Genomic DNA, 23332 nt, shown 5'->3' with positions numbered 1-23332 from the left:
TGCCCAATCCCAGGGAGGAACTTGTTGGCCATTTTCTATGCATGCGATGTAGATGGAAGCGTGATCCTCCACCACGCCTGTGCAGCCTTGACCCCAGCTCTGCATTCAATGGCTGGGCTCACCAGCCCAAGAGCCCTGTGTTCACCGTTGTTCGGGGAGGCACTGCTTGGGAACTGTCCCTAGTGTCCTATTTACTTGTGACAAGTAAAGTCCCCCTGTTAAATCTTCCTTGGTTGTAGTCACCCGCCAAGCCATTGAACCCACCAGTTGTGTGGGTAACACTATTAGTTTCTGTGTGTCTTGGACCAGCCACTGTCTGCCTCTGAGCACCGATGCCCCCCTATAACACGGAGTTAATGATCTCTGTTCTACGCACCTCACAGGGTTGGTCAGGAACCACTCTAGTCCTTTTCCTTGTTTGTCTCACCATCATCTCCCTCAAAGTTTTCTGATCACTTTGTGATGTCTGCTCAGTACCAGTTAAGTGTAAGCTGCTGGAGCATAGATTTTTGTCGGTCTTGTTACTCTCTTAGTTCCTAGAATTGGGAGCAGTGCCTAACACATGGTAGGTGCTCAGTAAATATGTAATTAATGAATGAATGCTACCTTGGTTCCTTCTGAGTCTGAAATACGAATATTTTATTCCAGATGGCTGATGAAGTGTGATAGGAAGGGCAGAAATCAGCCAAAGAAGAGGCTGGTAAACTGTCCAGCCCCGCCTTTGGCCTAAACAGCTTTTGCATCACCCCCTCCCACCTGACGGTGATCTGTGGTGGAGGCAGGTGGAAAGTGGGGATTTACATAAGGCACATCATCTGTGGGTTCTGAGAAGGATCCATGAGAGCTTGGAGCTAGACGCTGCATGGCTTCCTGCACCTCCAGTTGGGAGGATTTGGTTGCATGGATAGTATTTAGAAAAGTGAAATAAAATTGGCACCTTGGTTCAGGGCTCAGCCTGTGACCAGGATCAGAGCTCAGTCCATGACAGAGATTAGGGCTCAGTCAGGAGACACTGTCAGCATTAGTTCTGGGGCAGGTAAGGGCCCAGTCTGTGACTGAGGTTGGAGTACAGTCAATGACTAGGGTCAAGGCTCAATACAATTAGTTTGGGACTTAGTCCAATGTGACTCAGTCAACATGGGGCAGGAATGAGGGTTCGTGGATCAGTATGTGCACAGGATTAAGGCTCAGTCTGTGATCAGGATCCGGGCTTAACTTTGACTCAGGTTCAATGCTCTAGGATTGGGCTCAGTCTGTGATCAGGTCAGACTTGGTTTAATATTGGGGACAGAGTGTATTCTGGGCCCAGATCAGAGCTCAATCAGTCATCACAGAATGAATTTTGTGAGCCAACATGAATCCCTAGAGAAAGGCCCTATTCTTCTGGATTCTGGAACAAACTCACACCCTTTCTGAGATCTTCTCCCATATCTACCAGTCTCCCCAGCACTCTCAGTCCTTCTGAGCTCTCCCTGCCTGGGGGAGGAGAAGCCCCTTTCTCTTTCCTCTGCCTGGCCCTGCTCCTCCGCTGCTTACTTTCCATGTGTCAGTATACAACACTTTGGTCTCCCTCTGGCTGGGAAACAGCCCCTGAACATCAGCACCTCCTCCCAGAAGCCCCCCTGATGCACGAGGAGGAAGAGCACAGAGTCTTCCTTCAGCAGTATGTGGAGGCTTAGTAAAGCTCATCCGCACCCACCAGGGAGCAGAGGGGGCTTCTCTGTCCTCCTGGACTCTCACTGACTTCCCTGCTGCATATGCCTGTGCAAAGCGTTATGCTCAGGGTCTCTCTCTCTCTCTCTGTCTCTGTCTCTCTCTCTTTCTTTCTCTTTCTCCCCCCCTCACACACACATTCTCTCTCTCACACACATACACAGAAGAGACGCCTCTCATAGAGAACCTCTTCCATACCTGTGCACATGCTTAGGCAGGAACATTTTCATGACACTCTAGTGATCTCATCCCACCTACTTCTCCCCACAGCCCCTCCCTCTCAAAGCAGCCAAGGACAAAAGGTACATGAGGAAGACATGCCCTCCATAAATAGACAGGCAGCTTCTCACACACGGGTTTCATGCACATTAACCATTTCCTCATTCACATGGGTGCAATCCCATACACAAGAACCTGCACAGACAAATTAAAAATGGGACAGTCATCACGGCAACTTGCGGGATACAGTCTCAAAACATAGAGAGGCAGGTGGACACAAAGGCAATTTTACACACAGAGGCATGTAATTCTTCCTAGGCAGCTATGCCAGGGTTACACAGGCACAAAAGCAGTTTATACACCAACCCGCCCATCACCCTGAACATGTTCTGTCTCTCTATTTCTCATCTCTCTCTCTCTCTCTCTCTCTGTCTCACTGTCTCTGTCTCTCTCTCTCTCTCACACACACACAGACACACACATACACACACACTATACACACACCAGGAAAACATCTCATTTGTGAACCTGTCTTACACAACACTCTACCACATGGGAGAATCATCAACAAAACTCTCATTTAATGATGGTGTTGACCTGAGGAATTGTCAGACAGAAGCTTGTGGTCAGAGGGGACCACCAGCAAAGAACTGACCTAGGTCTTGGACCAAGAGTATCCCAGAGAGAGCCGACCTCCCAATGGAAGGGAGGCCAAACCCTCCACTGCTTCATGAAAAAGACTAGAAATTCACCTGGGGGAAAGAAACACGGTACAAAATACATTCAGAGCCCCCTGGGTGGGCCTGGGGCAGCCCAAATCCTACAGATGAGGGAATTGGGGAAGGGTGGCACAGGTCTAATCCCTGTGCCCTTTTCTTTGCATGGCCAGATTCCAAGGGGCGGAATGTATTAATCATATTCCTCTTACAAAAATATATCTCTTTACACGCGCCTTCTCCGGGATCTCTTTGCCACTTGGGAATGAGCATTTACCTGCACCCCAAGGCTTCAGAGGGACCGCTTAGGGAGGTTGCTCCAACAGAATAGCAAAGAGGCTGTGATCTATGGCTTTTTCATCTACACAATGATGGATGGTGCAGGTGTGGAGTGGGTGGGGAGCCACTGGTGTCCAGGGTTGGGGAAGAGATGGGACCCTGGACCAACACTTTGTAAGATTGATGCTCCGTGATTCAGGTCCTCAGAAATCCTTTGGTTTGGCATCTCAGCATCAAGAGAGCAGTATTTGTATAGAAATAACACAATTTCATTCACCCCATTCCTTAAAGGGCCCCCCAAGGGAAGCTGGCCTGTTGGACTAGATCAAGGGGAGACAGGTGGTCTGGGAAGGTAGTGGGGTTCCATTTTGGGTATGGTTCCATCTGATTGAAAGCACTCTTGCTGTCTCCCCTGGATAGCAAAGGACCCATTTGTAGGGGTCAGAAGGCCAGTGTAAGACCAACTGGAGCCCATCGTGGAGAGATGTATCACTGGGGCTCTCTCTCAACTCAAATTCTGCACGTGGTAGGTGACCATCCTTGTGGGTTCACTGTTGGTGCCTGAGGTTCCTTGGATTTGGAATCAGGATCCCAAGGTCACTTCCTGGACCCAGCATGGACAGAAGGGGGCAGGGTTTACGCCCTGGAGATGGAAAGGCAAGCAGCTCATTTCTGAGAAGCAGTGTGGCCTGGAGGTGGGCCCATGACACCAACGGCCCCACTTGGTGTCTCCAATTAACCTACCATGAGCACCATTGCCTCCCCTCTCTACCCAGGATGTCAGAAGCCTAAGGCCACGGAGAAACTTCCCAGCAATCTTTCTTTAGAACGGAAGGTGGCCTGAGTTAAATGTCAGTGCCAGTGCTTCTTGAGTGGAGATGAGAAGGGGGCTACGAAAGCTCAGCCCAGAAGGGACAAGCATCTGGGACCATGTTTTTACAAAAGCCCCCCAGGCCACGGGGCATCCAGCAAGTCTCCTTGAAGCTGATGAGACCTCCCTTCCACAAGCAGAACCCAGAGTGGCAGGGGCAGGGACACAGGGGACAGAAAAGAGCCCATGTAACTAGAACCCCCAAACCAGATGCCCCACATTGCCAAGAGGGGAACATGTGAGTAGGGTGGTAGTTTCTGGACAATCTCTTCCCTTGAGCCTCCTCTGTCATGCAGGAAACTCATTGAAGGCAAAGAACAGTCAAGGGGATTGTCCCCAAACCGATGACAGGACAGATCAGTGGGGTCACCAGGGGTCTTGAGTCCACAGGGCCTGCATGGTCAGGACTCCTAGTCTACCCTCCCCCCATGCGGACACATCATCTTGGGTAATAGTCATCAGGGACACCCGTGAGGTTCCTCCCTTTGAGGGCTGCGTCCACCATCTTGATGTAGGCAGAGATGGTCTTCTGCATGTCCGCAGTGTAGGGGTCATACTCAAGCTTCCGGAGCCCCGAGCGCTTGAAGTTGCCATCCTTCTGGCTCTCCACACAGAGCAGCCGGTCCTCCCTGACAGCCACACCCAGCAGACTGACCATCCGGCCCAACTGGACAAAGAGGTCCTGCTTCAGGTCCTCAAAGTGCACCACCAGCACCTTCTTGCCAAACTTGAGCCAGTCCAGTGTGTGAGTGGCCCACCATGGGGCATAGTTCCTCACGAACTCCGGCCACTCTGCAGAGGGAGGAGGGAGGACACAGTCAGAGGGAGGAGAGCTTGAAAGACCCAGTCAGATGGTGCTGGCCATTGTTACCGTTATTCACAGCACAACACAATGACACAACTAACAATTAAGTATAATAACACAGACCAGGTGAGGTGGCTCACACCTATAATCCCAGCACTTAGGGAGGCCAAGGCTGGAGGATGGCTTGAGGCCAGGAGTTCAAGACCAGCCTGGGCAACACAGCAAGACCCCAACTCTATAAAAAATAAAATAGCTGGGCATGGTGGTGCATGCCTGTAGTCCTTGCTACTCAGGAGGCTGAGGTGGGAGGATTGCTTGAGCCCAGGAGGTTGAGGCTGCAGTCAGCTATGATGATGCCACTGCACTCCAGCCTGGGTAACAGAGCAAGACGCTGCCTCTAAAAAACAAAAAGAATAACAACTTTGCTCAATTCACTCCATTTAGAGCTCTAAGCACACCCCTATACTTCTCACCTCAATGCTGTTTCTCCCTGGAATATTCTTGGCCACCACCTTCTCTTTGGGGATAACAATGATACTTGTTTGGTGATTACTATATGCCAGGCACAATCCTATATATAAGTATGTGTTACTACAATGTAATATACAACATATTATTATATTATATATTATTTATGTTAATATATAATGTATTAATTATATATTCTAGATTACATACTTACCTATTAATAAATATATTAATATAGCTTAATTCCACTTAATCTTCACAACAACCTTACGAGGTATCATCATTATCTCCATTTAACAGAAGAGAAAACCGAGGCACAGAGAGGTTAAGTAATTTGCTCAAGGTCGTATAGCTAATAACTGGCAGAGCCAGGATTTGAACTCAGACAGTCTGGCTTCAAAGACGGGGCTTTTGACTACCAGGCTTTTCTGTGTAATAGAAGTATCTCCTCACAAAATGATAATAGAATTGTTGTACAAAGTAGAAAAAAACATATAAAGTTTCTAGTATGGTGTATTGAGTTCAGCAGGTGCTCAGTAAATGTTGGCTATCATTATTACTGGTATTATTCTGTTTTCAGATCATCTTCTCTGACTCCCTGGGCTCAGGCAGTTCCCCTCTCCATCCCCTACAGCCCCCTACAGCACTCATTATGCTGTGCAGAAAGCCCCGACTTCTGTGGTCTGTACCCTGCGCAGACCGTAAGCTATCTGAGGGCAGGGTTTAAGTTGGACTATTTTTCATCTTCACACATTTTTGTCCCACCTTTTTAAATTTTTCATGGAAGTGTCATGGTGAAATGACAGGATGGATTGTCATGCAAACTAGGAGGGTGCATTTGGGACTGTCTGACTTGAAAGATAGGTTAGAGAGAACCTGGAAATTCCATGAGGAGAGGCAGTCAGCTTCCTGAGCTGCTGAAACTCCCACAGTAGAAGGAGCCGGGGAAAGTGCACAAGGGGGACCTGGAGGGTGTTGGGAACAGAGAAAATGAATTGCAGCCTCAATTCTGAGCCCCAGCTGGAGAATCAGAGGGCAGGAGCTCCAAAACCATGAACTGAGACCTGCTGATTCTCACAAGGGCAAACGCTACCCGGCGCCCGCCAGAGCAGGCAACAGGAGGACTCTATTTATTGAACGAGGGTGGTGAGTCCCCCAGGCTGCATTGGGGATCCCAGCTGGTTCTTAAAAATTAAGTCCTAATCCCTTGCTGGGTGATGGATATCCATTATCTTATTTAATCCTGCTGACTACCCTGAAAGGAAAAGAACTATTGTCCACTTATCACCAGGGAGGAAATGGAGGCTCCAAGAGGTGAAGTGACTTGGTCATGGTCACACAGCCAGGAAGCACTGTCCAGATCAGGCCTGCCGGGTTCCAGGATGGATCTTTCCCAGGCACCAGCAGCCTCATCCTGACTTCCTCCCAATGCCTGTACTCAGCAGGTGCTCAGTGAACGGTTGTTGAACTAAATTGAAATTTGCAACTGCCAAATTGCAGTGTGGCGAAGGCCTCCCCTTCTTTGCAGAACTCATCAGAGTCTGTGGCAAGACTTCTCCCCCCGCAAGTCCTCCGGAACATTCTGGCTGCTTGGGAGATATTTATGCTGGTGATAAGGATATTTTTTATCCTTAAAATAGATTATTTACAATGTATCTGACTAATTGGGCCCGTACTGTTATAATGGGTTAAGACCAGATGTATCTGAGTGATTACGAAAAATCTAGTATGTTGTATGCTCGTTTTCCTTTTTAAGAATTTCTCTACTCCTGCATCACCTCACGGCATCGCTGGTGATTCCAAATAGCTTCTATTCTCAGGGGAGACGCCCAGGTGATAGAGATGGTGCTTGTCACCCAGCACCCAGCAACAACACAGATCCAAACTTCTAGGCTTGGCCATCTCTCGCCATCTCAAGAGGTTGTTGAAAGAGGGCTGCAGGATGGCTCAAGAAAAAGGAAGGAGTCTCTCAGGTAGCTCCAGGTGTCCTAGTCTTGGATGCAGGTGGGATGGAGATGACAGAGTGTCCTTGTGGACTGCAAACCTCTGCGGGACACCAGGCACCTCTGTCTGAAGGGCAGGAAGGGAATGCATGTTGCCTGAGCATTTGTTGGGTATTGGGAGCTATGCAGGGCACTTTGCATGCATGTTCTCATTCCGTGCTCTCAAGTAGCCTAGAGAGTGGGAATTATTAACACTGGCCCCATTTTAGACACAGGGAAAAGGAGTCTAAGAAGCAGGAAGCAACTTGCTCAAGTCTACACAGTTGGCATTAAAGACAGAGTTTGAACCCACACCTATCCCAGACTGTAGAAGTACCACTCAATTCAGCAATCCCAATATTGGATATCTACCCAAAGAGAAAGAAATCATTACATAAAAAAGACACCTGCATACATGTTTAGTGCAGCACTATTCACAATAGCAAAGGTATGGAATCAATCTCAGTGGCCATCAATGGAAGACTAGATAAAGAAAATGTGGTCATTTGGGTTGGTTCCAGGACTTCACTATTGTACACAGGGCTGCAATGAACATACGTGTGCATGTGTCTTTATAGTAGAACGATTTATAGTTCTTTGGGTATATACCCAATAATGGGCTTGCTGGGTCAAATGGAATTTCTATTTCTAGATCCTTGAGAAATCACCACACTGTCTTCCACAATGGTTGAACTAATTTACACTCCCACCAACTGTGTAGGAGTGTTCCTATTCAGTTGGGGGGGGTGGTAGGGGAGGACAGTGGGGGTGGGGAGGGATAACATGGGGAGAAATGCCAGATATAGTATACACCTAAAGTAAAATTAAAAAAAAAAAGAAAATGTGGTATGTATACATGCATGTGCATATGTATATAAAATATTTATTTTATATTTTAATTTATATAGAGAAACCTGCACTTTATACCCTAAATATATAAAAATAAATACATTTTTAAAAAGAAAAAATCAAGCACCTAGGTCTGATCAGCTCCTGCCCTCTTTTCACTCCAGGGCCTGGGAAGCATGACTTCTAGGCTGCCTACTGCTCACTGTGCCTTCAGGTTGTTGTCTGAGACCTGGGGTCTGTTTATAGGTGATTCTGCAGTCAGGCTGCCAGGGTTCAGAACCCAGCTCCTCCCCACACGAGCTATATGACTTTGGAGACACTACTTGATCTTCAGCTTCAGTGCACCCATCTGCAAAGTGGTGATCCGGATGAGACCTACCTCCTACAGATGCTGTGAAGATGGAGCGAAATAAGATTTGCCAAGATCCTGGTACGGCACCTGGGACAAGTAAGGTGCTAGATAAAAACTGGTTACTGTTATGATTCTTCATGATGATATTCATCCTCCTGATCCCCTGACTCCCTACATGCCCCCTCATTTAGACCACGCATCCCTCCAAAATCACAATAGATGTCCAAGTTGTTTCAGCAGCAGATGCTTGTCTGCCTTGCCTCCTCCTATGGCGACGCTTCCTCCCTTGAAACTCCCAAATGACTTCCTTGGAAAGAAGAAGAAAAATTGAAAACCAAAGCCCTTGATTAACTTAGGATTCCTGATAATTGTTTGCTGTCTGCAAACTGGTCAATAAAACCATGGAACATTGGTAATGAGTGCTATTTCCACCAGAACTGTCATACAGGTGTGCCTGGCGGGGCACGGGCTGGCCAGCCTCCCCTCCGTCTTCTTGTTGATGGAAGGAACTAGGGCCTGATTAATAGCTTAACTGTACTTAATTCCCTACAGAATCATTACACACAGTGTCTGTTTCATTAAACAGATCCAGGACAATTCACCTTGTATAATCATATCACATACAATTTTGCTCTGAAGTCACTCTAAGGAGACTGTAAAATTAACACTATGGAACCAAAAGTAGGTTGGGGGTGGTGGTTGCAGGAGCCTGGACTGAGATGTAATTGGGAGGGGGACAGGGCATGGTGGGGTGGACACACTCAATAACTAGGTGACCTTGGCTCTTACAGAGTGACCTTCACATTCTGTGTCACTAAGGGCATCCAAAAGCAGCAGTTCTCAAACCTTAAAGTGCCCATGAAGCGTCTGCAGAAATCTTGTTAAAATGCAGATTCTGATCCAGGAAGCCTGGGAGAGGGCCTGAGATTTGCTTGCCTAAAAATCTCCCAGGTGATGTCCATGTCGCTGATTCACAGGCCACACTTTGAGTAGCAGAGTCTTATAGAAAAAGAACTCTCCTTCCAAGAGAGCAAGGGTTCTTTTTTTTTCTTCTTGAGACAGAGTTTCACTTTGTCACCCAGGCTAGAGTGCAGTGTCGCAATCTCTGCTCACTGCATTCTCCACCTCCCGTTCAAGCAATTCTCTGTCTCAGCCTGGGATAACAGGTGCCCGCCAGCATGCCCAGGCAAATTTTTGTATTTGTAGTAGAGACGGGGTTCCACCATGTTGGCCAGGCTGGTCTTGAACTCCTGATCTCATGATCCACTCACCTCGACCTCCCAGAGTGCTGAGATTACAAGAGTGAGCCATTGCACCTGGCTGTAAGTGTTCTTAAACCAGGGTGCTCATCAGAATCACCTGGAGGGCTTGTTAAAACACAGATTGCTGGAGCCCTGCTCCTAGAATTTCTGATTCAGTAGGTTTGGGGATGGGGCCTAAGAATGTGCATTTCTACCAAGTTCCCAAGGGATGCTGATGCCACTGATTCTGGACCTAAAAGCAAGAGTCTCAAACTCAAGTGTCTCCAGGGGCCAGATGGTGAATGCAAAGGGGAGGAATGGGCTGAATGGAGACTGGGGGCTCTGTTCTTTGGGGAGGGCTCTCTGCCAGAGCCCTTGCATACCTGGGTCAGGCCTTTGAGGGGGCACTTGGAGAAGATCCCTTCCCCCATCTCAGGCTCATATGGGACCCAGGCCCCCAATATGAGAGGAGCGTGGTGGTTCCCCCAACCCATACTCCCATCCCAAGGGGCAGGCCCAAAGGTTTTAATCATCCCATACTCTCCGTTCAACCTGTTGCGACTCCTTCCTTAGTGTTGGTTTTGGATAAGTGCTGTCTTGGATAAGGAAAAAGAGGAGAGATGGGTGGCTCTTGGGAATTGGGAAACTTGTCTGAACCTAATACAGGGTTCAGGTTCCTCTTCCCCTGGAAGAGGAAAATATCTGAATGTACCAGAGGGTCAGCAACATCTCAGGGCAGCAGAGCCTCATGGTTAATGCCTGGGTTTGAATCACAGCTCAGTCATTACCTAGGGCCTTGGCCAAGAGACTTGTCTCTTCCTGGGATGGTTCTCTCACCTGTAAAATGGGATGTACTGATGATCATTGCCTTTCTTACCTCCTGTGGGCCTTAGAGAGTTTAGATGAGATAACAATCGTGAAGTGCCCACAAGAGCTTCCCAAGTAAGCCCCTTTTCTGTTCACTTGGGACAGCAGGGTGCCTGGGAGCTGGAGAACTGGATCCTAGGGCTAGACCAACCTTGGTGGGCTCTGCTTCTCTCCAGGCCTCAGTTTCCCCACTAATCAATAGGAATCAGTGGCTCCCGGCCCTTCATGCACATTAGAAGCAGCTGGGGAGCTTTAAAATAATATTCACACATGGGGGTGGGGAACAACACACACTGGGGCCTGTCGGTGTGGGGGAGGGAGGGCATCAGGAAGAATAGCTAATGCATTCTGGGCCTAATGCATAGGGGATGGGTTGATCTGTGCAGCAAACCACCATGGCGCACGTTTACCTAGGTAACGAAACTGCGCATCCTGAAAATGTAACACAGAATTTAAAATAAAAGTTGAAAAAAATATATTGATGTCCAGGTGCCACCCAGTAATAGTCCAGGGTGCAGCCTGGGCACTGGGGTTTGCCCACTCTCCTCCAGGGACTCTAAGGAGCAGCCAGCACAGAGGCCCACGGGGGTCGCTGATGTCCCAGATCTTTTCCAGCTTTGACAAGAAGAATCTGTGCTCTTAGGACAGGGTACTACCATTTGCACATGCGGATGTCTCAGCCTAGCGACCAGTGTTTGCTTTTGATTGATTGTTCTACAAATAAATAATTCAGAGGTCTCTCTACCCTTGGGTATAAATGGACAGATGTCACCACCTGTCCAAGCTTCCACCCCCTCACTGAGAAGAGGAGCAAGGGAGGGGGAGGAACAGACAAGCAGTTTGAGTGAACTGGGACCCAAGGGGCAGGCCCAAAGGTTTTAATCATCGAAGTCAGCGTTGAGGGTGTTACCGTGAAGGCTCTGGTCCTCTCTGGGGAGAGGCTGGAGTATTAAAGCCGCCTGGTTCCTGGAGGCTAGATGAGCTGGGGATAACTCACATTTACAGAGCACCTGCTGTGTGTTGGGGGCTCTGGACTGGGTGATTCATAGCCACCAATGGTTCATCTAATCCATTATCACAGTGCAGTGCTGAAAAATGTGGGCTTTGGAGCAAGACTCCCTGAGTTCAAATCCCAGCTGTACCACTTCAGGGAAAAACTCCTCCAACTCCAGCTTTATTAAGGTGTAATTGATATACGGAAAACTGCTTATACAATTTAGTGAGTTTGGCTTTGTGGATACATTCATGTTACCATCACCATAATCCAGGTAATAAACATTTCCATCATTTCTGGAAGTTTCCTTTTGTCTGTTTTGTTTGTTTTTGTGTACAGTAAAAAACACCTAATGTGAGATCTACCCTCTTACCAAAATGTTAAGTAAAGAATACCTTCTTGTTAACTAAAGGCACCATGTTGTAGAGCAGATCTGTGGAACCTACTCATCTTGTATAACTGTAACTTTATACGAATTATACAACCCCCTGTATCCCTCTTACCCTACAAAAGCTCCTTAATCTCCCTGAACCTAGATTATCCCGTCTATAAAATGGGGACAATTATTGTGGGAATTTAAGAAGTTTGCCTTTTCCTAAACCCTCAGTAGATGTGACTTTCATTATGCTGGTACAGATCATCCTATAATGGGTCTGGTACTTTGAAGTTGAGAAGGTTAATGCTCAAAATGGCAGAAATTGGGTCTGACTTCAAAGCTCTGGCCACTGCCCTGGGCGGTCACTCTGCATTGAAATGTTGAAGCACACAGCCCTCTGTCACCTAGTAAGTGCCAGAGCTGAATCTCAAACCCAGGTCATCTTAGTAAGTTCCATGCTTGGGGGTCAGCACCGGCATTTCCCAGCTGTGTGATGTGGGGCAAGTCACTTAGCCTCTCTGAGCCTCCTCACCTAGAGTCCTTGGGAGTGTTCATTGAAATGATGCCCTCTACCTGTGCTCTTAGGACCTCGTGGCAGCATAGCCACTGACCTGGGGCTGGATTCAGTCTCCTGAAATTCTTTAATCGGCTTCCATCAATCCCACATCAATTTTGGGAGCATCTCCAACATCTTGAGAGTCACACCTACTGAGTGTTTGTAAAATTCTTAAAGCCTCACAATTTTATAATCTTCACTTTATAGATGGGGCCATCTAAGTTCAGGGAGGTGAATGAGACCTTTCAGGGAGGTGGTAGCGCTGAGATCTGAACCCAAAGAGCCTTTCTCCTGAGCCCACGGTTTTAATCCCCTGTGACATGCAGCAGCCCGACTCACTGAAGGTGATGCTTGCGGGTGGGGGGGTGGGGGGGTTGTGGGAGGCGCCTGCTCTACTGGAAGCAGCGACTGGAGCATGACACATGCCCTCCAGGATGCCCTCCAGAGTTCCTCGCCTGAGGCATCGCCTCCTGTGGACCACGCTGGTCTAGTCCGGAGCACGTGACCCTCCCACCACCTCCTGCAACCCGGGTCCCCGCCCCGCCCCGCCCCGCCCCTCCCCTCCCCTCCCCTCCCCTCCCCGCTTCTCCCCTCCTCTCTCCACCCCTCCCCTCCGAGCGGTACCTTTGCCTTTCCAGTGGGCATGCGCAGCAAAGCCTATGTGGCCACCGTACTTGCGGTTGAACTCAGCCATGAGGGCTTTGTACGGGTTGCGGATGAGCAGGATGGCGGCGTCGAAGGCCTCTATCTCTTTCTGGCCGCTTTCGTGCGTCTTGATGCAGATGGTCCGTCCACTGCGCCAGTGGTCCCGCTCACCTTTAAACCCTTCCCACAGCCGGAGGTGAGGAACAGGACTCAGGACTGGTGAGCCAGGGAAGCAGGAAGCTCACCCCACTCGCTTCTGGGCCACCTCAGGAATCCTCATGCATTTGTTCACTCAGTCACTCGCGAATTTATTGAGCACCTACTATGTGCCAGGCACTATGCTAGGACCCCGGGATTAAAATGATTTACAAAACATTCACAGGTCTTCAAAATCATTGACAGGTCTTCCTGTTTTTGAGAGTTAGGTAATTCAAATAGTAAGTGCAAAACCTCTGCCCTGGTGAGTGCTACAAAAGGGGAGTATTGATGCTTGGGTGCTGGCTAGGCACGGTGGCTCTCACCTGTAATCCCAGCACTTTGGGAGGCCAGGGTGGGAGGATAGCTTGCTCCCAGGAGTTCAAAACCAGCCTGGGCAACATAGTGAGACCCCATTCTCTACAACAAGAATGTAAAAACATTTAGCCTGGTATGGTGGCATTCACTTGTAGTCCCAGCCACTCGGGGGCGCTGAGGTGGGAGGATTGCTTGAACTAGAAGGTTGAGGCTGCAGTGAGCTATAATCATCCCACTGCACTCCAGGCTGGATGACGGAGTGAGACCCTGTCTCTTAACAAAAAAAGAAGCAAAGAAGCCTGGATGCTATGAGAGGGGCCAGACAGTCATGTATTGGTGATTCCTCTTTGTGGGGGTCAGCGTCCCTACCTCAACGAAGATGGGCATGACTTCCTTTGGCCCGTGGAATAGGGGTGGAAGTAGGTCTTCAGCACAGTCTCAAGATACATCGTATGTTTCTGCCTACTCTCCATGAGGGAGCTCTGCTATCACCGTGAAAGGACATGCCCTGGGGGTGGGGGGGGGAATCCACCCAGATGAAGCCAGACACATAGAATAGACGTGGTCCCAACCTGCAGCCTGGAGATGGGCAGCCTAGTCAGCTCAATCAAAATCACTGATCTAGTCAAGTGGCATCCAGAAAGGTTTCCTGGCGGAAGAGGTGCTTAAGCATAGAACTGAAAAATGAGGAGAAACTTACTAGCTCAAGAGAGCTGGGAAAGGAGGGCCAAGGGCTGGGAACAGCAGGCGCAAAGGGCCTGTGATGAGTAGGAAGAAATGTGTCACATACGAGTGACTGCAAAGAGAATGCAGGTAGCAAGAGGGGAGCATGGGGCTGGAGAGGGTTGTGGGGTCTGTGATGAAGAGGCCAGCACTAGACCGGAAAGACTGGGGAACTCTTAAGAGGATTTAAGCAAAAAGAAGAGGAACATGATCAAGTTTTCCTTTGAGAGGCTGAGGGGAGCTGAGAGAAGTTCTGTGCAGCTGGAGACTAGTCTAAGGCCTTTACATATATTAAGCAATTCAATCCTCTCAAAAATTCTGTGGGGAATTTTACAGATGAGGAAACTGAGGCAGAGATGTCCCATAACTCTCCCAAGTTACAGAGCTAGAGGAGAGGCAGAGCTAAGATACAAACTCATCCAGGCTTCTGGCACACATGTGTCCTTCACCCTCTAAGCACCCCTTAGCTCATGCAGGCTAAGGCATTTGGATACTATATTAAGGCCAGGTAGAAACGTTATTGTACTAGGCCTTCAAGATACTGGCTGTGTTTACAACTCAATGAGTCATTGTGGATATCATGTCACCTCTCTGAGCCTCGGTTTTCCTCATCTGTAAAATGGGTCCATGCACTTTCTCTCTCATAAGGGCATTGTGAGAAATAAGTGAGACCCACAGTAACACTTCAATAAATGGCAGCTAATGCAGAATAAGACTTAGGGTGAAATCATGGACTGAGAAGCCGCTCCATATCATCAAACCTTGGAGTATAGTTTCTTCCTTCCCTGTTGTGCTCTGGCTTTAAAGATGGATGGAGTTGAAGACTGGCTTGCTATCTGCTTCTGTTCCTGGAGACAGGGGTCCAGAGAGGTGCAGCCTCCCTCACAGGGCCACTGAGCAGAAAAGCCAAGAATGGAATGTGATTTTCTCAATCAGGTTCCATTCTGGGACTAGCCAAGTCAAATTGCCTGGGATTAGTCTAGCCTTGCAAATTAGCACTGGCCCATCCCCATGAGATAATATTAATCCACAGCCTTTGAGGCCGATGGGAAGCACAGTGTCGTGGAAAAAGTCTCCTCTATAGGAGAATGAGGACTAGGATGTGGCAGCTTGAGAGAGAGAGAGAGCTTGGGACATAAATATTTATGCAAGGCAACACGGGATATAATTTCACATCATGTAGTCTTATAGATCTCTGCATGACATGGACAAAGGGCTTTCTTTCCATGATTTCATTTTATCTTTACCAAAATCTGTTTCACTATGAGGGCAGCAATGGACAACACAGGCGGGGGTATACCAGAACTCACACAGGGTCTCAACTAGGAAAAATAAATTGTCAGAAACAAGGAAGGACGGTCAAACTATTTTAAATCAACTCCATGCATTGTGAGACCCAAGTTACATTTCTATTTGTTCGTGATGGGGTCAACTTAGCACAGTATTTATCTAGATTAAAAACAAAATAAACAAAAACCCAAAAATACCTGGAAAAGCTATAAAGATTGGGAAAGATCTGTTTCATATTCCAGATTCTGGTTGCCTGAAGAGTTTGTCTATAGGAAGTACTGCAAATGTAGAGAAAATTCCATTTAGCAGAACATCTCCCAGAGAGGGAAGAGTACTATGTCTGGAAGGAACTTTTGAGAAGCCAAAAGGAATGGGCTTGCCTGAGGAACAACAGACAGTTGCTCAGTTGTCCTCCAAAGAGGGCCTGTCTAGGTAACTGAAAGAGAATCATGGGTGCAAGCTTCCTGCCAGAGCGGAATTGCTGGACTCCGCCACCAGGGTGTCCCCCTCTCCACTGTCCTTGACACATAGGACCCAGCATCTCCATGACATAAACATGGTATATTTAAATCGTATCTTTTAAGAGTCACCAAAATATCAGCTTAGCTTGGGCACCCATGTGACCCTCAAACTCTAAGGGGCTGCCCAACTGTCCCAGGATTTGGAGAAACAACCTTGTTCCGGGCCACAGAGAACAAGACGTTTTCCCTTTCTCTCTTCCAAATCTGTTACTATAGTTGCTTGTGTGTTTTTCAGTCAGGGGAGCTAAGGTACAGAGAAGGAAAGTGGCAGAGACTGCACATCTCTGCCACTTCCCTTCAACCCCACAATAGCCCACCCCTATTCCTATCCCCATGGCCCTCAGGACAATGGCCACAGCTCTCAGAAGGGCATTCTAGGTGCTTTGCCAAATCCCGTTCTGGACGCCCCTTGAACCTTATGCCCCAGCCGCACTCCAGAGTTTACTGGGACAGCGAAGTCCCATCTTGGCTCCAGGCATGGACACTGCTGAAGGCTGGTGGTTTTCCAGGACAGTGGGATTTGTTTTGAGGACAAAGAAATCCTGAGAAATTGTTGTCCTGCATCAGCTGAGCTGAGAGGCTGCCAACTCTGTGGGCTGGTGTACTAGTGTGAGAACATATCCTGCCCTTCTGTCTTCTGTCTCTCCTCCTTCAGAAGTCAGGGCTCTGGCTCCTTACAGACCACAGAGCTTGTGCCTGCATCAGGGCAACGAGATCTCTGAGGCGAGGAAAGGCAGGGAGAGGGGAGATGAAGCCCAGGGCAAGGGGACAGGGAGAGAGAAAGACACAGTTACCTGGAGAGAGAGAGACACTGAGACAAAGTGAGGGAGAAAGCAGAGGATGGGGGAGAGAAACACACACAGAAATAAAATGAGACAGAAGCAGAGAAGAGGAGATGGACACCTAGAGAGAGACACAGAGAGAAGCACAGAGAGGCAGAGACACATACTGGGCAGAGGCAGACATGCAGAGAAAGAACAATGGAGAGAGAGAGGGAGAGGGAGAGATGTGGGTACAGAGACAGAGAAAACCATGCTTTGCAAATGGCAGTTGCACCTAGTGAGGGAAAGAGAAGAAAGACCCAAGTGGGACAGATACTTGGATTCTGGGAGGGAAAGGTCCCTACATCTCCTCATTCATTCACTCATTCAGTCCCTCCCTCCTTCCCTCCCCAGCTCGCTGGTGGAGTGGACCCTTTGCCAGACTGAGGGAAGAGAAGGTTGCAGAAAATGTGGAGGAAAGAGAGGACATGCCAGGCAGACCGAGAGGTTTAGGAAGGCCCCGGGAGACCACCCATGTGACACATGCTTCTTACAGAAGAGGAAACTGAGGTCTTGAGGGGCAGGGGAACGTGCGTCCAGCCATCCAGCAAGTTGGTAGCAGAAGAAAAGAAACTCTAAAGGACTTAGATAAATGAGCAAGAGTTGCTGGGGGATCAGCTCATTGTACAGATGCTACCCCCTCCAGACCCACCCACCGAGGCCCCCAAGTTACTGTCTTCTCTTATTCTAATCGGTGACTTCCTAAATGTCCCACCCACTGTCCCCATCTCCCCAGCACTGCCACTCCCCTGGATAACCCTGCAGCCTGCTAAATACCTCTCAGTCCAAATCTGTGGCCAAGTGGGTATTTCCAATACGCAAGTCTCAGCACACCATGTCTCTGCTGAAAACCCGACAATAGCCCACCTCCTATTCCTATCCCCATAGCCCTCAGAACAGTGGCCTCTCAGAAGGGCATTCTAGGTGCTTTGCCAAATCCTGTTCTGGATTCCCCTTGTACCTTACACCCCAGCCCCACTCCCTCCCTTTTCCCCGTCCAACACCATCAAACTATTTGTATTCACCCGTCACACGGTGCCATTCTCCTCCTCGTCTCTGTGCATGGCGTGGCCTCTGCCTGGGACAGCCTCCTTTCCCTCCCTCTGAGTAAATCCTATCCATCTTCTGCACACATACCTCAAGACTGAGAAAAATACAAAGTGCCCGTCACAGTGCTGGGCCCATTGTAAATATTAAATAAAGGCCCATGATGATTAGAATTATTGACAGCGATGTGAATATATTCATAATAATTAGGGCTATGATGAAGGAACGTCTGGGGTACAAGGAGGGTAAAGGAGGACTTGTTAAGTCTGCCAGAGACACTGCAATGGGGAATTTGACCTGCAGCCTCAAGAGATGGTTTCCAGGCCAATAAACAAGAAATAAGGGTGGGCGTGGCGGGGATTGACATCCCAGATTTGCACGTGCAAATCTCTGGCACATTCTTGAACTACAAAGAGCTCATTATACCTGGAGTCTGAGTGGGGCTGCAGAACGTTGGCCCGGTGGTGGCAAATGCAGCAAAGGATTTCATGAAGTTCAGCACCTTTCAGCTGCAAGGTGGTGTGGGGAGAGACTGGGCAGGGTTAGCTAGATTGGCTGATGCCGTTGGGGGGCAAGAGGCCCTTCACTTTGTCTGCATCCCACTGCCAGCTCCTAGCTCCCAGGGAGAGTTCAGTGTCAACTGCAAGGGCTCAGGCTGCAGGAAGGATTTTAAAGCTCCTAATGAAAAGGCAGCTACATTCAAAGACTCCGCTGCCTGTGACCAGCCCACAAACCCCTGCCTGTCTCAGTATGAATGAAGGAAATATCTAGTAAGTAGACACAGCTTGAGGCAGGGAATTGCCACAGGAGGGTTATGTTTTCTTCCCATCTTTTTTTTAAAAATCAAGATTCTAGCAGGTGTCTCACTCCATTAGTGACTAATTAATATCTCCCAACACTAGAGTATTAACAAACACAGGGCAAAGATGAATTTTTGGAATGTTTTAGGTCTGGAAGTAAGAATGCTGGGTTCTTTGTCTAGGGCCCGGGGTCTTGGCTCTGGTTTTGCATTGGAACCCCCTGCGAGCTTATAAAAAATGCCAACACCTGGGCCCACACCTGAGAGTCTGATGGTGATCGGCTGAGATGCAGCCCGGGTGTCAAGACTTTAAAAGCTCCCTGGGCAATGCTAATGTGTGTAGTCAGAGAGCAACTCCCTTTGCCAGACTAAGTAACTGACTGTCCTGGTTACCTCGCACTTAAAAAGTGTCTATTTTACACCACAGGCTCACTCATATTATCTCACAAGCATTATCTTGTTATATTTTTTGGAAAATCTCTGAGTTCAGTACTGATATCCCCATGTAACAGATTAAGAAATTAAAGCTCAGAGAGGTGAAGAATTTTGCACAAATTCTCATAGCCGTTAGCTATCAGAGTGAACATTCAGACTGAAAATTGGAGCTTCTGACTCCATGTTAAGATTCCATTTCTTCTTCTCTGACGTTAGGAGGCTGAGTTAGGTCAGATGGCGAATTCCTGGTGTGTAGACCACTGTTCCCCTTTCCCTGCTTACAGCAGGCATCACCACTAGATTAAGACACTTTGTTTCAGAGAGAGAATAGAACCTCGGAATCTTTCTTAACACGTCATCCTTAAGCAAAGATTCATTGGAATCAACACTAGATGAAACCAGTTTTGATCCCTGAACTAAATGATTCTGAAGGACCCTGCTGTTTGTGACATTCTGGGATTGCATGAGCAGGGTTGCTGCCACTGCCAGGAGGGTTAGAATGTGGGCCAGCCATGGCATCTGTTCTGAACTTGCATTGCCCAGTTTCTGCTCCAGGACAAGCCAGAGAGATTCTGGAATATCCCAGCGCTCTTCCCAGCAGCTCCCAGAAAGGCAGCACCTCACAGCGGTTAAGATCATAGGGACTGCCGACAGCCAGCCCTGGGTTCAGATCCTGATAGAAGCATGCCATAACCTCAGCCTGGAGCCTCATAAGTAATAGGTACTTAATAAACAACTTCTCAGACCAAAACTGAAAATTAATAAATATATAAAAAGTTGGGATTCTCAAGCAGATTCCCCTGCCTGACCCCTGCCAACCCCAACCATCAGCCTATCCCTCTTCACCCTTCTTGCCATTTCTCCGCCAGCCTCTGCCTCCCTCCTATGTCTCACCCTGCGAAAGACATGCGCCTGGCTCTCTCTGAGCTAGGGTTCGGGAATGACTGTCTATCAGCATCAAGCTGTGCCTGGCTAGTGCCTGACACCCAGACCAGAGTACCCAGAGCCAACATTTATTGATGATGTTGAATGTGGCCCGACACAAATTCGTAAACTTTCTTAAAACATTATGAGATTTTTTTTGTTATTTTAATTTTATTTATTTATTTTTTAGCTCATCAGCTATCATTAGTGTTAGTGTATTTTATGTGTGGTCCAAAACAATTTTTCTTCTTACAGTGTGGCCCAGGGAAGACAAAAGATTGGACACCCCTGCTTTGAAAGAACCTCATGAGGTACATACTCTTATCTCTAATTTGTGCATGAGGACACAGAATCAGAGAGGTACAGTTACTTGCCTAAGGGGACACAGCCAGGAAGTGGTCTTCAGCTGGTTTGCAGACACAAAGACCATGGCCAAGGGCTGTTCCACATGTAGATGCAAAGCCTCCTTGCCTCCCTGATGTCTCCCACCATGCTCAGGAGAGGGCTACATACCCAAAGGGGCATTTCATCCATTTCTTGTTCCTCAGTAAGAAACCTGGGAATTTATTTATTTATTTATTTATTTATTTATTTGAAATGAAGTCTCACTCTGTCACCCAGGCTGGAGTGCAATAGTGCGATCTCAACTCACTGCAACCACTGCTTCCTGGGTTCAAGTGATTCGAACTATCTTAAACTCCTGCCTCAGGTGATCCGCTCACCTCGGCCTCCCAAAGTGCTGGGATTACAGGTGTCAGCCACTGTGCCTGGCCAGAAACCTAGGAATTTCTTACCTGTGTGATAGAGTAATAAAGATGTGGGCTTTCAAACTGGGAAACACTAGAACGCAATCCCTGATCAGCATGTGGAAAAACACGTTGTGTGACTTTGGGCAAGTTATTTCTCCTCTCCAAGCCTCAGTTTTCATTTCTGGGAAAGAACATCATCACTGTACCTCGCAGGGTTTCTATGCAGGGTTAAATAAGAATACGGCACCTGGCCACCTATTAGGTGCCAAAAGAACATCTTTGGCAATCTGAACCTACATGTCGTACCTCACACACAGCTGGTGTTCCACAGATGCATGTTGGGACACCTAACTTAGGAAGTGCATCCAGAACATTCCAGGGCTCAATAAACATCTGTGAATGGACGGAAAATAGATTACCCTACATTGTGAATATTGTTGACTTAAATGTGGAGAGGACCTCTGATGTACAGTAGGTGCTCAATAAATGTCCCCAAAGTGAACATGGTTCTTGTACCTCTATTACATCAAAGAGTTGCTGGTCAGTAAACATCTGTGATGAGGTACCAGCACACAGTAGGTGTTTAAGGAATGTTTGTGGTGACTTAAATGGAGGAAAGGTACCAGGCACATGATAGGTACTTGATAAATGTCAATTATTGAACAGATGCTGGTGGAGTATCCAGGACATGACTCAAGAAATGTTTGTGGGGCATAAAGGAACAGGGGGAGTACCAAGCATGCAGTGAGTCTCAATAAGTGTGCCTGGGAGAGTGGCACACAGTAGGTACTCAAGGAGTATTCCCATACCCTCCACATGGGGACCTTCCCAAGCCCAGGGAATCTCCTGCCCTGCCCTCCCTGCTGTCTCCTCACCTTTGTTGTAGAGGGAGCCATCGAAGTAGTAGCTGCCAGTATAGAAGCCTGTGGCCAGCTCAATGAGGTGGCGAGCCCATGTGTTGCCGGCACCTGGGAAGCTGGCCAAAGCAATGAGCTGCTTGGACTTGCCTGGCAGGAACCTTCTGTCCATGCAACGGTTGTCTGAAAAGGGCGGGGCATAGACAGAGGTCAATGCCAGGGGCAGATGGAACCTGTCTGAAAGGGACCAGGGTATGAGCCCTACCCTTGCCACTTCTCAGCCAGGTGATCCAGTGCACAGGACACTTGCCTGGGTCACGGGAAAGCTTCCTTGGGCCTTGCCTCAGTTTCCCCATCTGTAAAATGAGGGAGATGGTTCCTCCCTCATAGGGTTGAAGTGAGTGTTAAATGGAATAATGATGGAAAGGGATAAACACAGTGCTTAGCCCATAGTAGGGATCCAATGAAAGTCAGCTAGGAGAGTGAATCTTCTCTTCAGCCTCAGTTTCTCCCCAACAGGGCAAGTCTTTCCCATTCTCCTGTACCCTTTCCTCCAGATTGAAACCGTCAATGGCATCCGTCTTATATTTTCCATTATTCTTGTATTTTGTGGGCTCTGAAAAGCCAGAGAATCAGGAATATCCAAATGGTACTCACCACCTTCCAACCCATTTTACATATAAGAAAACTGAGGGCTAGAGAAAAATAATATCTGTGCCTTTTGAGCATAGGATGGAGTCCAAGGTTCTTATCTTGGCCTCCAAGCCCACATGGTTGGCCTTTGCAAACTCAAAGGCCCATTCTAATCCCCTCCACCACATGCCAGCCACCTGGTTTCTCTATACTTCCTCTTCTGTGCTCTGTTCCATCCTGACATAGCGCCTTCTTGCATGCTGTTCCCCCTCCATTGCTCCCACCTGCCTTTGCTTTTTGTACTTCAGCTCTCAGTTGAATGAGTCCATCTGTCTGACCGTCTGTCCTTCCTTCCTTCTTCCTTCTGTCTTTTCTTCCTTCCTGCCCTCTTTTCCTGACTCCCTGAGCTGTCATTAGTGTGTTACTACATCCATCTTCTTCTATTGTTGATCACACTTGCAATTCAGATAATTATTCATGCAATTAGTCGTGTGGTCAGAAACCCTGCTCATATTGTGTTTTGCTGATTCACCAAAACTTTCCACAATATCTGGTATACAGCAGGTACTTAATAACCGCTTCTGGGATGGATGGGTGAATGGGTAGAATGGTGAAGGGGTGGCTAACAATAATATCATGTAAGGATTACATGAAACAAAGTATGTAATATGTTAATACTCTAAAGTGATCAAAATGCGTACCTATTATTTTTCTCTAGCCCTCAGTTTCCGCATCTGTAAAAAGGGTTGGGAGGTGGTGAGTACCATTCAGATATTCTTGATTCTCTGGCTTTTTAGAGCCCACAGAATGCCATTACCATCAGAATTAACAGAAAATACAAGCCCAGCACCTCCCACTGCAACCCCAGTGGGAGCTCAGAAAGCACAAGCTTTTCTTTTGGTCACCTCAGTTGCAAGGGCAGCTGAGGGAAGTCTCAGAGCAGGGGGAGCTGCAGCAGAAAGGAAGATGAGATCCCAGCCTAGAGGCCCCAGGTCTCAGTGCTGCCTTCTTCAGCAGGGGACAGATGATCTTCACCCTTATTTACTGTCCAAGGGAAGGCAGGCAAACCTCCCTCACTTCCCCAGTC

General features: G+C 48.0%; 1 protein-coding gene across 5 annotated transcripts in view; it reads right to left on the bottom strand.

The window, feature by feature from the left end:
• Positions 1 to 2489: 2489 nt before the first annotated feature.
• Positions 2490 to 23332, bottom strand: part of WSCD2 (WSC domain containing 2) — a 122524-nt gene continuing 101681 nt past the window's right edge. For 3 of the 5 annotated variants that reach the window (XM_032300328.1, XM_032300299.1, XM_032300305.1), the window contains 3 exons: positions 21631 to 21795; positions 12913 to 13113; positions 2490 to 4590 (listed from right to left, as the gene is read on the bottom strand). In XM_032300328.1, coding sequence (XP_032156219.1) covers positions 4238 to 4590; positions 12913 to 13113; positions 21631 to 21795 — 719 coding nt within the window. In that variant the 3' untranslated portion in view covers positions 2490 to 4237. Of the gene's footprint in view, positions 4591 to 8029; positions 8252 to 12912; positions 13114 to 21630; positions 21796 to 23332 lie in introns of all 5 variants that reach the window. The other 2 variants (XM_032300314.1, XM_032300320.1) reach the window with 2 other exon arrangements.

The sequence above is a fragment of the Sapajus apella genome, unplaced genomic scaffold, assembly GCF_009761245.1.
Source record: "Sapajus apella isolate SASKATOON/1434 unplaced genomic scaffold, GSC_monkey_1.0 scaffold2, whole genome shotgun sequence".
Taxonomy (NCBI): Eukaryota; Metazoa; Chordata; class Mammalia; order Primates; family Cebidae; genus Sapajus; species Sapajus apella.
This window is presented reverse-complemented; position numbering and strand designations above follow the sequence as displayed.